At 37.6% G+C, this 15,805-nt stretch overlaps 1 protein-coding gene across 1 annotated transcript; it reads right to left on the bottom strand.

Annotated features, from left to right (window-relative positions):
• Window positions 1–256: 256 nt before the first annotated feature.
• On the bottom strand, window positions 257–7,522 carry otpa (orthopedia homeobox a). The gene is made up of 2 exons (XM_041811436.1): window positions 5,951–7,522; window positions 257–1,391 (listed from the first exon to the last, which is right to left on the bottom strand). The coding sequence occupies exons 1-2, from the start codon at window positions 6,551–6,553 to the stop codon at window positions 870–872; spliced, it is 1,125 nt and encodes a 374-aa protein (XP_041667370.1). The 5' UTR covers window positions 6,554–7,522; the 3' UTR covers window positions 257–869.
• Between the last annotated feature and the right edge of the window lie 8,283 nt (window positions 7,523–15,805).

The following is a 15,805-nucleotide window of genomic DNA, read 5'->3' as shown; positions in this document are numbered from 1 at the left end:
TGCAACATGACAAAATTGAAAAGAAACAAAGGGAGTCTGAATTCTTTCATGAATGCAAATCATTAAAGGACAATTCTGCATTTTTACTGCAGCTTTTGAGCCTTTAAACAGCTGAAATAAAAGAGGTTTGATTCATGATGTGACATAATTGAAAATGAATTTATTTGATCATTTACATTGAATCCATATTATAAACATGTCCATGAAACAAAATGGTTCAAACATTTAAAAAGTCAGATTTGATCATAAGCACAGACAGAATCTTGAAAACAGAATTTTCTTCACAAACTGACCAAAATGGGAACAAGAGTGTTTCCTCTACACAAAACATCCTATAGAACAGATTATAGTTAGTTTCCAGGTCTTAATTTAAAGTTTTTCCCATATGTTTTTTTAATAATCTTAATTTTTCTCGGATAGCACATGCAGTCAGGTCCTCTTCCTCTTATGTTCCTTTAAACCTCCAGGTGTTTTCTGCATGTCCACTGTGCATCCCTTCAAAGTGGGAAAAGGGGAAATTTTCAGCTTGTTTCTTCTTCATTTTCAATGAATTTGTCCTCAAAAAGCGACAATCACCAAGCAAATGTCACTGAAGCCCTCATAAGGGCTGCATGTGGCAACGAAATAAATACAGAACGAACCAATAAGTTAATTTAAATAGACAAATAAATAGTTGTCATATGCTACATGCGAAATAATAGATAAGAGCTTAAACGGAACCAGTCCTCAGCTTCAGTCCTCCTCTGGTTTTGGGGTTTAGAAGAGAAAAAAACGCCAGGTTTTATCTGCAGGTGTATCCTGGGTGTGTTCCTCCGCTGACTGTTCATGGGTTGTGGATGAATACAAACTAAACGCAGATTATCTCGTCACTAAGTAAAGCTCATGGACACTGTGTGCTCCAGCGCTTTGCGGCGCAGCGACGCGATGCTTGTCCCTCTCCACACGTCACTGTCCGGGGAGCTACACAGCTGAGGAGAGCCCGTCACGTTGGTGGGGCCGGACAGAGACGCGGGGACCATGCCGGGGAAGGTGGGTTGGTACAGGTGAGACTGCAGCCCGGAGCCGTTGGACGACATGTTGGATAGACCCATGGAGTTCGGCGGGGGTCCTGCGCCGAGGCTGCACTGAGAGAGAGACTGCGCCATGGCCTGCTGGCGGCCCAGAGCCGGGGGGAGCTGCAGCTGAGACACGCCGGGCATCCCCGCCGTGGCCCAGCGGGTGTCGTTGGCGTGGAAGGAGCAGAGGCTGTCGCCCATGGCCGCTGCTGCCGCCGCGGCGGAGGGGAACTGAGGCAGGCCGTGGTGCGTCGGCAGGAGGGTGCCTGGAGCGCGGAACACGTTAGTGGTCTTCTTGCGCTTCTTCCACTTGGCGCGTCTGTTCTGAAACCAAACCTGCAGGCAGAGAAAGAGGGCTGTGAGCTCTCCGACAGGCTATTATCCCACCATTATAATGTCCTGGCATCAGTCTGTGAGACTCAGCTCTCTAAAAGCCCTCACTCATGTTTTTAACATGATCAAAACAACGCGTAATGTGTGCGTATTTGTTCAGATTTATGCGTAAAAGCCCTTTCCGTAGAGAGCATTCTACTGGCACTGAAGCATTTCTGCTTTTTATACAAAGACTGATTTCTGGTTTTGAGGCTTCTTACTTTTAAATGTCTAATGGAGATGTTTTTAAACAAACCACTGCCACATTTTTCAGACACGTGCATGCGTAAATGTATGTTTCAATCATTTACTTGGAATCCACATATGACATAATTCAAATAGATCTGAAACATGCTCAGTTTCAGTTGTTATTTTACTGCGTCTGGAAACGACTGAACATCGGTGACATCGAAATAAAACCAACTGAATGTTTTATTTTGAAGGTAAAAAAGCGGAAAGTGTATATAAAGTTACTCTTCAGTCAAAATTGGCAGCAAAAAACCGCCAAATTAGTTCTGAGGCGGAGGAAATCATCTTTATTTTGATCATTACCGGTTAAAGTTTTTTAAAAATCCAGCAAACCAGAAACTCTTCAAAATAAAAGCACGTTTTAAAGCCCAGAAATTGGTTTAAAAAATGTTTTTGCCACAATATACTTTATAAAAAAATGCTGGCTTTATCTAAGAAGGTGCAATCCTCAATTAAAAAAAAAAAAATTTAACGGTTAAGAGTTTTAAAATTGATCTAACCCCATTCCCTTCAAAATAAAATTCACATTCACGCCATATATATATATATATATATATATATATATATATATATATATATATGATTATTTTGTCATATTTTCTGCTAAAATTTGCTGAACTCGTCAAAAGACAATAAAGATATTATTGATTTTAATCTTTAACGGATAAGTGTTTCAGAATTTTTCTTTCCTCAGACCCCTTCAAAATAAAAGCACATTTTAAAACCTATGAATTGGTTTAAAAAGTTGTTTAAGCCTTTGTAAAAATGCTGACTTTATCTAAAAAAAAAAGTACAAATCATCAATTTAATAAAAACTTTAACGGTTAAGATTTTCAAAGTTAATAAAATCCCAATCCCTTCAAAATAAAAGCACATTTAAAGCCCACTGATTAGTAAAATTTAACTTTTTTGTCATATTTTTTGGGAAAAAAATCACTAAATTCGTTAAAAGACATTAAGTATAATCTTTATTTTGATATTTAACAGCTTAGTGTTTCAAAATCTATCTGACCTCAATTCTTTCAAAATAAAAGCACATTTAAAGCCCCAGTTTAGATTTTCTAATTTATATTTTTGTCACCTTTTAGGCAATGAATTTGCTGAACTGGTTAAAAGACAATAAAGATAATCTTTATGTTGACCTTTGTTGGTTTGGTGCTGCAGAATTTCCCTAACCCCAATCCCTTCAAAATAAATTCACATACACGCCCAAAATATATATTTATTATTATTTTGTCATATTATTTGCTTTAAATCTGCTGAATTAGTCAAAAGACAATAAAGATATTATTGATTTTAATCTTTAACGGATTAGTGTTTCAGAATTTGTCTTTCCTCAGACCCCTTCAAAATAAAAGCATACTTTAAAGCCTACACATAAATTCAAAAGGTTTTTGTCATATTTACAGTAAAAAAAATGCTGGATTCGATTAAAAACGATGAAAATATTTAGCTATAAAATAATCTAATTCTAATCCATTCAAAATCAGTAATCATTTTAAAGCCTATGAAAACGTAAATATTACAAATTTAGGTTAAATTTTGAGAGTAATTCCATCAGTAATTCAGTCTCATTTTCATTTAAAGAAAAACAGTTATTGCTGATAATTTTTGTGTCTGTGTTTGTTTATTTTTCAGCATTAGAGAATTTCATTGCAGATTTCTTATGCTGATAAATAAAGTGTGTAATAAATGATTTGACCCTAAAATGATTCTTCTTTCTCCTGGATCATAAAGATCATGTTCCTGCTGTGACAAACAGATTTTATTCTGAAAGTCCTTGAGCTGAGGTGTGGTTGGGCGCGTGCCTCTATGATTAATGTGCAGATTTGCTTGAGAAAGTGGCGCGCGGTAATAAGAACGGGACAATCTCACTCCCCTCTCTCCCTCCGTGCTACCCAGCCGTGAAATCCGGCCTCAAATGCATTACACTTCACAGGAAAGAAAATGCAATTTCTCATTCCGTTTAAAAAAAAAAAAAGACAGAGTGCACCCTCAGCAGCGCGTGCGCCATTAAGACGTGCAGAGAGCGCTGACAGAGCACGTGGACGTAAACCGATCGCGGACCTGTTCTTTTGATTCCAGCAGATCTGCGTCATTTCACTAATTCCTATTTTATGGAAATGGAGCCGAGTAATAATAACAATCATGATTAGAAGGGTTTTATTTCAGTGCACGTGCCATTGGGGTAGTTAATAGGGCGGTGGGCCATATTTCCTCATGATGCTCTATTTGTGCAGAGTGGAGGTCAGTGAGGACAGCCTTATTACCGAGAAGAATAACCACAGAATACACACACAGATATCAGAGATAAATCAGAGCGGTTCAATCACTGCAGCTCACTAGGAGGCCATTTACATTCAATAATGAGGACGCGTCATCATTTAGAGCATCACAGTATGTGCACCGGAAATAAAACAGGCGGATTTTTGAGTCTCACAGTTCACCAAATTATAAAAGAAGACGTTTAGTTATAAAGAGTAAAATTTAAAAAAGATTGATCAACATTTAGGAAGAAGTTTCCATTTAAATATCCTGATAAAAATAGGATGTAACGGGGTTGGCTGTAAAAATGTCTCCTGTAATTTACAGAGCAAGAAACGTCACATTTAAAGGCAGAAACCTCTTATAATAAATACTATCACCACATGTTTTCATAACCAAATAATAATCATAATATATCTTGCTTTTTTCTAATACAAATGTATTGAACCAGCAAGTAATTAGAGTCTTTAAACAAAATATAAAAAGATAATATTGAGGATTTTTTATTTTTATTTTGTAGGTTTCAATTAAAGTTTCGTATCTCGTGATATAAAATAGCACGTTTTTGTAGCCTGTGTCCTTAACGTGTAACGAGCCCAGGCTATAAAAACACTCCTGCCATGCTGTGATTTACGCACGACGCCTGAAGCCAGACACCTCCTACAATAAATAACATGGTCCTTCATAATAACAAAATATCTATTTCCCAGCATGCTTTTTGTTCGACAGTATAAAATATAAAGTTAGAGTATTTTTGGGCTTCATTTAAATGGATGTATATTTCTACATTTGGGTAAAATAATTACAAAAAATATAATGAAGATTTTTTTTTATTTACTTTGTCCATTTTTGGATTTACTATCTGATCTGGAATTAGAAAACATTGCAAGAAATCAGATCATTTAATTCTACATGCACGAGAGAATCAATGATTTTGCTGAATCCCTTTCACTGTTGAAAATATCAAAAGCAAAACTGTTTATTTATTTGATCCTTTCTTTTAAATGTTGATGCAGTTGCCTTTATTTTCTTCAATTCTTCACTGTGTCAGCTTTATCCTTTTTAAATGATCATTTCGCCAAATTCAGTGCGTCTTTGCTTGTGCGTAAAAAGGATCATTCTGGTTCAGCGGTGCGTCACGTCGGTAAACATGGACAAAACTCATCCAAGTCCAAAAAATTTGGATTGATCTGCTTCTCATTAGGCTGGATGTTACTCAACTGAGAGAAGATATTATTTCTATTTGGCTATTATTCCTAACAACTGCAGGATGGTTATTATCAGACCTTTATTTTGAAGGTTTGTGTTTTCTTTAATTGATGGGTGAATTTATTCCGGATTCCCACGCCTCCTGGAAAACCTGAAACCAATTTCCCAGTCGTGGAAAACAGGTGGAAATTTAGAAAAAGAGTTAAATATCCTGGGAAAATAATCTCTTAATTTCATAACCCAAGAAAAGAAGGTGCCAAAGGGCTAAATGATGTAAAGGGTCACATAGGTAGTTTATGATCAACAGTGTTAAGAGGAGAGTAAACGCACTAGTCTGATGCATGAGAATTTCTGTTATTCTGACCATTATCATCATTTTTATTATCATTATTATTATAATCATTAAAGGAAGGTGCAAGATACTCGCATTAACGATTTATTTTATTTTATTTTGCGTTGTTTTATTTTTATTTCTTAAGGGAAATAAAATGAAATATGGTTATAAATGCTTAAACATTTTTTTGTGTGTATTTGTTTGAATAAATTAAGGACTAGATGTCTGAAGGTGTGTTTTATTTTCCTGTCATCAGTTCGCCATTTATAAGCTCAGAAAGGATTGGTGTTTACGCACGATGTCTCCTAAATTTTCCCTGGAATAAGATCTCTTAGTCAGAGTGGGACTCTGTTACAGCTCTCATTTGTAGTTTGCGTTGAATGTTTTGTTTTGTAATGACTACATGCGCGTCTCCTCTGTGCGTAAAGCCTCGCTGCAGACTAAAACCTCTGCTCCAGCCTCCTACCTGTACTCTGGACTCCGTCAGGCCGATCCTCAGCGCCAGCTCCTCCCGCATGAAGATGTCTGGGTAGTGCGTTTTGGCGAAGCTCCTCTCCAGCTCGTTGAGCTGCGCAGGCGTGAAGCGCGTCCTGTGCCGCTTCTGTTTCTGGGTCTGCTGCCCTCCGGCCTGGTTCGGGTTGTTGTTATTGTTGTTGTTCTGCTGCTGCTGCTTCTCCTGATCTTTGCTGTTCACCTGCACCGGGTTGGACCCTCCTCCTCCTCCTCCACCACCTCCACCACCTCCGCCGCTGCTGATATCATCACCGGGGAGCATCGTGGCTCCTTCCACGCCGTCCGGAACCGAGCCGAGCTCCGCGGAGTGTCCGCCCGGGTCAGGTCCTCCACCTCCGCCCAGCCTGCACTTTAAAGCCTCCCTGTGGCCCAGAAGCTCCGCCGCGGCATCCTTCATCCCTGAAAATACAACAGGAACAGCTGGTGAGAAGAAAATAGAGAAGACTTTCTCTGCAGGAGGGAGAAAAAAAGCACATGTTAGACTTTTAAAAATGCACTCATGCAAAATATACAGGCAGATATTCTGATTCATAGAGTTATCATTATCTCTGTGCATGCATTAAAAAGACAAATAGTGAATTAGAAATAAGTGAAACGTTATTTATCTGCAGGAGAAAAGCTCTGCATGCATTAAAAAGACAAATAGTGAATTAAAAAATCCTGCAGCTCTTTAAAAGAGACACAAGCACAGCATGCACACCACAATCTGCTCCTTAAATACTCTTAATTCAATTCGATCCAACGATATCTTAGAAAATTGTTAAATCAAATTACGCAGTAATATAATAATAATAATTACTTTTCCAATGAATTAAGCGAGTTTAGCTCACTTCAGCCACATTAAGATGATCTAAGGAGCAAATTGACAATTTTCACAGCTTGATTTAAGATGAGAAGTCGCCTCCAGCTTACAGTAGAGTTGAAGACCGGAGTTTGGTGATGATAACTCACCGAGGCGAGCATCCAGGAGGTCGGCATGAGATAGCATTGCGCACCGCTCCAGGGCGAAGTGCTATTCCCACAAAAAAATAAAAAATCTCTATGACTTTAACCTATTTAAGAAATATATATGGCCTAAATGAAAGCAAATTCGGTTTGTGGTTAAAAGGGAGGTTCGTTGCATTATAATGTAGTTTAGAGAAATGGGGAGGCGCTTAACAACGGAATGAACCCATGAGCTTCTCCAAACGAGGACCAATCAGAGCTGAAGCTTGAGGTATGTCAGCTTTAGAGCCCCCCTCCTCCATCCTCTCACATCCACAAGTTCATTCCTCCTCATTCCTGTAATTGGCTTTGATTTCTCCTCCAAATTACACCCAATAAAATAACCTGATTTAATATCTGTGTGAAAGCTTCGACCCGTTCAAGAAGTGTTGGATCACCGAGATATTTGTTTAATTACGCGTGCTGTTTTTGAACAAGAAGAGGAGGGAAAACATGGCTGCACTGACACCAAACACACAATCAAGGATGCGTAATCATAACACAAAAGTGCATTTACTTTTAGAGCACTTTTTATCTCCATTATGACCTCTTGGAGACCAAGTGAACCTCCTCTAATATCCCTGATCCCCCTCTCAGCCCAACAACAAACTTTATATAATTCTAACCAGACTCATTTTCAAGGCCATTAGGCTTTTATGTAATTAGTGCCGAATCCATACACGCCTTTATTGCAAATATCAGAGTAAGATCAGTATAAATTAGCGTTCATTTACCCGTGTTTAGGCCAGAATGTCAGGAAAGGGAGGGACTTGTTTTAAATGATGTGTGAGCAAATTAATTCGGCGGAAAGTGGAGGGAGTTTAACAAGAGCTCGCCTTTGATAAAGGGGGACACAGTGAGTGACACCTGGTAGAAACACAAAAGCATGTTTGGATTATTTAGACAGCTTTTATGTTGGAATTTCCACATTTCCTCCAAATTACGCATACATTTCTCGCTTAAATTGGACAAACATTTCTTTAAAAATCGACATAAAAGTGTTAAATCTAAACAAAAATTACTCTTTTATACACATTTGAGCCTGTTACACATTTAAGGACAAAATAAAAGCAGGCTAGACATCTGCTTAGGGTCGCAGCTTTTGTTTATTCTGTGCGTAAAAGTGGCACAAAGGAGGCGTCCGAGCGTGAACCCGGGTGCTCGTTTGGGTTCGTCTGTTCAGGCTTCTGCTGCTTCTGCTCATCTTTTATAAATCTACAATCTGGTGACACGAGCGCGCGATCGACACGGACACGGACAGAGCAGCAGGGATGGATAGATGGATGGATGCAGTGTGGCGCACGCGTCTCTGTCGAACGGGGGAGATTTTGTATGTGCGTAATTCTTCCAAGGAGGAGATGAAGAAGATAATGGAGATATTATCTGTTTTTCCGAGCAGATAATCTTTTAGATTACGGACTCAAAAGTGGAGAAGAGCGCTTTATGATAAAATTTTTAAGTCATTTTTGGCTATTACGCAGTGGCATCGCCTGCTGTGTTCGTCCTAATATTACCGTGCAAATTTAGTGTATTTTTCTCGCTCCATCGTCTGTTTTACAGCTCCTCTCCGCGCGCTGAAAGCCTATAAGCATCGTTTAAAATCATCACATCGCAGGATGATGGATCACGCTCTCCGTTTTACGACTTTTCAATAGCTCAGTGCTTTTATAGCTGAACAAACACACAGTGAATGACTCCTCTGGTGGCAGCAGGTCATATTTTAAGACGAACGACGAGAGAGGGGATGATGAGGCGTCAGGACGCACGAGATATTCGCAATTGATGGGTCAGGGAAATGGCAAAATCACGTTTTCTTATTAGTTTATTTAGTTTTCTTTCGATTAAAAAGAAATCTAGTGGGTGTATTTGAGAATTTCCCTCTGTAAATAATGACATTTGGGGTTACAGGCTGCCTGTAATACAAAAAAATCAGACTGGTTTGTGTTTATGAATGTGTTCATGCAAGATTAAACGCTTTATTCCTAATATTTAGACAATAAAACATAATTTATTACACGCATTTTATTTCTAGATCATGCGTTTTTAATCTTGGCATTTGTTCGGAATGTTTTTAAAACAAACTAATGCGTAATTTTAGTCCATTCTTCTTGGAAAATGTATTTCCTTATAGAAGAAATGTATTTCCGCTTATTCAAATGCACCATTTCGCTTAATTATGCCATTATTGCGTATTTTTGAGCGTTTTGCTTGATACTGGGTAATTATGGTAAACGAGGGCCAAAGCTACAGTTAAAGATACACAGGTCTCTCCCTGGCATTCCCACACGTTCAATCTCAACCACGCTTCCATCACTCCCATCCATGACAGAAGTAATAAAAATAGTAAAACAAATTCCTCCTCTGCAAGTTAATGCGGTGCATCTGAGTGGAAAGTAGACATTTTCACGCGCTGTGGAGACGAGGAGTGACTTTTAATAAAAATAGAAAAAAAATAATAATATTATAAATGTTGCAGTGGAGTGAAGTCTGGGGATGATGTGGAGCTCAAACACGCAGCTTTTTGCTTACAGTACAAACCTCCAAACCTCCACAGGCCTGCAGGTGATTTTTTTTTTTTACCCCCCCCCCCTCCTCCTCTCTCGAGTCTGTATTCACTCAATTAGAGATTTCTGAGGAGAAAAACAATCGATCTTCCATCTGCACGAGCTCCAGTTTAACAAATGAGATTCTTGTTTCATGCAGCTGATTTGGTGACAGTCTGCAGGGGATTGGGAAGAATAAGTTACTGTGTTTGTATGAGGACGAGGAGGAGGATGCTGCGAACACGAAGCCGTCTTCTCCGCGGCGTTAAGCAGCAGAAGTTTGACATATTTTGACACATTTGGCACTAAAGTTTAGCGGTAGAAAAGTCAGGAAATTTGAGTGAGCACCTAAATTCACATTAAAGCCCTACTTTTAAATACGCCAACCTTAGCTATAGGTATGCAGTAGTTTATGGAAGAACCAAAGCCTAAGTAGCCCCTGTGAACACAAGGTGGTCTATTTTAGTGCTAGCCAGTGTCTACAGGTGGCACAAAGGCCGGATATAACACTAGTAAGCCTACAAACATTGACATAAATATATGATGTCTATGCCTACAACAGCCATTAGCCTAGCTTAGTAGCTTTCTACGACGCTAGCATCACAAATATTAATGTTTATTTTGTTATAATCGTAAAGAAAAGCTGTTATTTAACCTTACAATTAATATGTATAATGTGAAAATGTATTCATGGGCAAAGTAACACAAATGCAAGTCACTGAACTATTTTTAGCAAAGTAGTGCAGCAGTTACCCTGCCTTTAGCCTAGCCTGGTAGCATTTTATGAGGCTAGCGTTGCTAGTTTCCATAGCAAGTATTAATATTTATTCAGTTTAAATTTAATACACTACCTTAACAATTAACATATAAAATAAATGCATATTCATGTGTTTTTTAAGTTAATTGTAAGTAAAAAGGGCTTTTAGCCCATGTTAGCTTCACTACAGGCTTGTTGCTAAATAATATAAAAATAGGGGAGACCGGGGTTGTTGGTCATACGTTTTTACTGGTGTATTTAATCACAAACAATGCTCAATAATATTCCAAATTTAATGCATGAACATAAAAGATGGTTGTAAATGGCAACAACAGTAACACAAAAAAGGGTTGTTTTTTGTTAACATTTAAATTCACATTAAAACCCTGATTTTGAATGGGCCTACTTTAGCTTGGCCATTATGTTAGCCAGTAGCGATGGCAAAATGAAGTCTAAGTTGCTCTTGTGAAGGCAAAGTTGTCTATTTAAATGTTAACCAGTGTACACAGGCAACACAAAGGCCAAGCTAACACACGTTTGTGCAAATTAGTGCTTCAAAAGCCTACAACAGCTATTAGCCCAGCTTAGCATTTTACAAAGCTAGTGTTGCTAGTTTACTTTAAAAATATAAATCTTTATTTGGTTAAAACTGAATACATCACCTGTACAATTAATTGAACATTGTACACAAACGTGCATTTTGCTTTTGCTGTATTATTTCATAATATATATATATATATATATATATATATATATACACATTATTTGTTTTACATAAAACCATGTCAACTTAGGCTGTTATATTTAAGCCTGACTGTAACACTGAATTAAATGATTCAAGGAAAGCAATGTCAGATGACATAGATAAGCTACGATGTGCACAAACATAATGATACCAGAAAAGAAGTAGAAGGAACTGAGAAAACTTTAAGGTAAAAAAATTTAAATGATTGCAAAAAAATAGGTTAAAGTGGCTTAAATGGGTTAGAAGTGCCCAAAAAAAAGTAAAATGAAAAGCGGCAAAAATGGGTTTTAGAGTGGGAAAATGGGTAACTACGATGCAAAATGGGGAAAAAAACGGGCTTAATGAATTTGACAAGGGGTTAAAACTAGAAACAGTAGAAAAAAGGGCAACGAGTATCAAAAATGGGGAAAAAAAAGTGGCATAAATGCTGGAAACAGTGGGGAAAAGGGTTTCAAAAAGGCAAGAATTGTTAACTTCAACATCAGAACCCAATAAAAGTGTGTCAGACTTTTCAGCTCCAACATGATGTGATGTTAGCCAGGATAGTAGCACCAATGCTAACACACATGCATTGTTACACATACACTTGGATTTTAAGATCTGTGGGCAGGCCTGAGTCCCGAGTAATTATGTTGCACCTCTTTGTTAATCATAGCATTCTGAATATGCAGTTATACAATCCTTTTTGTTAATGCAAAGAGTTTTCAACATGCATTAGGATGAGACTTCCTGACCATGTAGTTATTAACCATTAAAAACATCATCTAGACTGCATGAAAAATTAGCCTATGACCCACAAAATATCTTCCCTGATCTTTTGTTTATTTTCCATATCATTTCTAGATGAATTGAACATGGCATGAAGCTTCATATTTTACATTGGCATGTTAAGACAGAGCTGCATCATCCCATGTGTCAACCAACCCTGGTCTCCCCTATTAGGAATTACAACCCTTCTACATTGGTTTCTATACATTCTATTATGCAAATATTTTACTCTTATTTTGTGTTTTATCATGTTATTTTATTGCTACTCTAATAATTGTGCTTATTTTTTTGATTTGCTGTTTATGCTTGTAGAGCACTTTGTTCATCTTTTAAATGTGGCGTAAAATAAACACTGACTTAACAAATAGACACTAGGCTATTCATAAAATAAAAATGTAAAATTCTGAGGTTGGAAATTGACTTAAATGAAGCTACAATCCCCAGGGAGATGAACCTATAGTTATGCCATGTGGTCTCATCCCCTCTCTTATTGTAAAATTGGATCAGTCTAAGGTTAAAGAAAGGCCAGTTCAATCATTTAGTGCTAATTTAAAATGATCTTTACTGATAAATCAGTGCAAGTATGCATCAGATAATTCAGGAAGCAAAGCTGTTAAAGAAGTGTTTTAATTAAAAATTATAACGAAGAATCATCAGCAGATTAATCAAGTAATGACTGCTGGTTAAAAAGTCTTAAAGAGCGCATGGTATTTGAAATAAATATTTATTCTCACTCTTAATTTATTTTCCCTTTAATACTTCTATTCTACTTTGATCAGAGACAATATTTTAGTATTTACAGCTGCCTTTATTTGACACCTAGTCTTCACTCACAGTAAGAACTTACAAGCAAACTAGTTAAGCTTTTATTTATTTTCTAAAAAGTGTAGGCTATTATAATCAATTCAAGTGTCCACTATTGGATGTTTTAACTGTTTTGACTCAGATATTTAAAGCTGTACCACAAACATTTAATTGATTTTTTTAATAGTTAATAATTTCTTAATTTAATGTTTTATTTCTTAAATAATGACTGTTTACAGTCATGTTTTTTCCTGCTCTTTGAGCTGCATCTTTACATGAAAAGTGACAGCCTTTAAATGTAATTATTGTTACACGTGTATAAATGGGTCACAGTGCTGCCAAATTAAAGCTTTTTATTTCAAATTTAGTTATAATAACACGCTTTCAAAAAAGGTAAAATAAAAGAATTAAACGTCATTTTAAACTGTAGGAAAAGGATATGAACTCGTCATCCAGACTGCGCATGCTCAGATCACTCCTCCGCCTCGCACGGGTCCCCCGGTCACATAAACCCAGATGTAAGCGCCTCTCTGCCGCATCTCATGCCTCAATTAGCGCCGCTGCCCTCTGCACGGACTCGATTAGGCCGTGATTTATCCGAAAGAAATATAATTATAGCTCCAAATAAAATAATCAGCATTGAAGAGCGATTTCCTTAACGAGATGGAGCGGGGTGGAAGCCACGGAGTAGCAGCGCCTCATTAGGGCCCTAATGAGACTTTGGGGTGATCCCGATAATTATCGAAATGTGTAAAATAAGGATCAAGTCAAATGTAACCTTAATTTGTCTGCCAATTGAGTTCATTTATTAGTGGGACTATTTAGGAAGGACTCAGTCAGCCTTTAATATGAGGTGTGGTTATTTTACTCCGTCTGGATGAATGATGTGACTGCAGGAAGGACATTAGACATTTTTCTATCATTTATAACCAAAACTAACATTTATCTCAGGACTGCCTGGAGTCATCCTGTATATATTGTATTTAATCCATTTAGTCCACTTACAAGAACACCAGCAGGTGACACACTGAGCAGCTAAGACAATCAGTGAGTGTTAATGCTAAAAGAATCATTATCAGCAGTTCCTCAATGGAATCAGGAATTTTCCAAGAAATGACTTTGTTTATCTGTGGGAGTGATAACATGCTGCCTCAGCTGTTTATTAATACACTTAAAATATATTTTACACTTTTTTTATTTTATAAATCAATCATATTGAATAGGATTTTACTTTTTTGACAAAAAAATGACTAAAATATTCACTTAAATGTCAAAGTGAAAGCAGATTTCTTCTAAGTAATGTTGATTAAATCAAAACACATAGTGTAAAATACATGTCTGCATAAATATTGTCCCCTTTAAAAGGGACTGACCTAATTCAAGAGAAGCCCAGCCAATTGGTGCTGATAGTCGTATATTTAGTAGCATAAAGACACATGTGTATGGAAGGTACAGTCACTGGTTAATCAGTATTCCTGGCTACCATTACACCATTAAAACAAAAAAACACTCCAAGCAACTCAGAGAAAAGGTTATTGAAAAGTATGAGTCAGGGAATGGATGCAAAAATAATTTCAAGGCCCTGAACATTCCCTGTAAATAAAGTAAATCCATCATAAAGAAATAGAAGAAATGTCTAAATGTGTAAATCTGCCTCGATCAGGCCGAAGGAGTTCCAAGCTTCAGCAGACTCTGCAAACATGTTGCCCGAGTTCTTCACCAGTCAAAGCTTTATGGGAGAGTGGGAAAGAGAAAGCCACTGTTGAAGAAAACTCATTTAATCTCCACTAGAGATCAGCAAAAGGCATGAGGGAGACTCCATGGTCAAGTGGGAGAAAGTTCTTTGGTCTGATGACAACAAAATGATGTTTTGGCCATCAGACATGACACCAAACACCACAAACACACCATCCCCACTGTGGAGTACAGTGGTGGCAGCATCATGCTGTGGGGATGGTTCTCAGCAGCTGGCCCTGGAAGGCTTGTAAAGGTAGAGGGTAAAATGAAAGTGGCAAAAGATAGGAAAACCCTGGAGCACAATCTTTTTCAGTCTGCAACATAATTATTATTTGGTAGATTTATTTTCCAGCTAGACAATGGCCTGAAGCATACAGATAAAGCTACACAGAAATGATTTAAAGACAACAAGGTGAATGTTCTGGAGTGGCCAAGTCAAAGCCCAGACCTCAGTCCATTAGAGAATGTGTGGCTGGGCTTGGAACAGGCATTCACACCCGATCCCAGAAATCCCTGAAATAGAACCTGTCTGTCAAAGACAAGTATTAAAGATCTCAAAAAGTAACACATCATGCTGCAATCTAAAGAAATTCAAGGGCAGATCAGAAATGTTACTGCCTATCAGTCCGGGTTACAAAGCCACTTCCAAGGCTTTTAGACTCCAGCAAACCTTATGAGAACCATTATCCACAAATGGAGAAAACTTTGAAAAGTGTTGGACCTTCCCAAGAGTGGCCAGCCAAACAAAATCACTCCAAAAGTGCATCGACGACTCATCTAGGTCACAAAACTCTTTCACAGTGATGTGAAAGACTCATGGCTAGTTATGGCAAATGCTTGCTTGCAGTTGTTGCAGCTAAAGGTGGCACTACCAGTTTTTAGGTTTGGGGGCAGTTGTTTTTTTCCACACAGGACCAGCTAGGTTTGGATGGCTTTTTAGCCTCTAATAAATGAAATCATCATTAAAAAACAGCATTTTTATTTTCTCTGATTATCACTGTCTAATATTAAGATTTTCTTGATGATCTGACACATTCAAGTGTGACAAATATGCAAAAAGAGAGAAAGAAATCAGAAGTGGGAAAATCATTTTCACAGTACTTTAAGTCAATCTGGATTTGCATTGAAACTTCACTGATCAATAAAGTCAGACACTAGACTGTACACTACCAGGCAGACTATGTTGATGACAAAGTTGCCTATTAAAAAAACACTGAAAAACAAAATCAAGCCTCAGATTCCAATTTCATGCTCAAATAAGAAGCCTTGTGTTTCTTAGGGCTCAAAGTGTCAGCCTTCCAAATGGCTGCCTTTAAGGACCTCTATGGATGCAGTCACCATGCAAAGATTGAGAGTAATTTCCTAAATGATCAGAGATTTTCCATTAGATTAACATAGAGATATCAAAAGTATGCTGATTATTGATTTATTACCTCCGCCAAGCAGGTTATGTGATGGAGTAGGTTTCTT

This window comes from Cheilinus undulatus, linkage group 17 (assembly GCF_018320785.1).
Source record: "Cheilinus undulatus linkage group 17, ASM1832078v1, whole genome shotgun sequence".
Lineage (NCBI taxonomy): Eukaryota > Metazoa > Chordata > Actinopteri > Labriformes > Labridae > Cheilinus > Cheilinus undulatus.
Note: the sequence above shows the minus strand (reverse complement) of the source record. Positions and strands in the feature narration are given on the sequence as shown.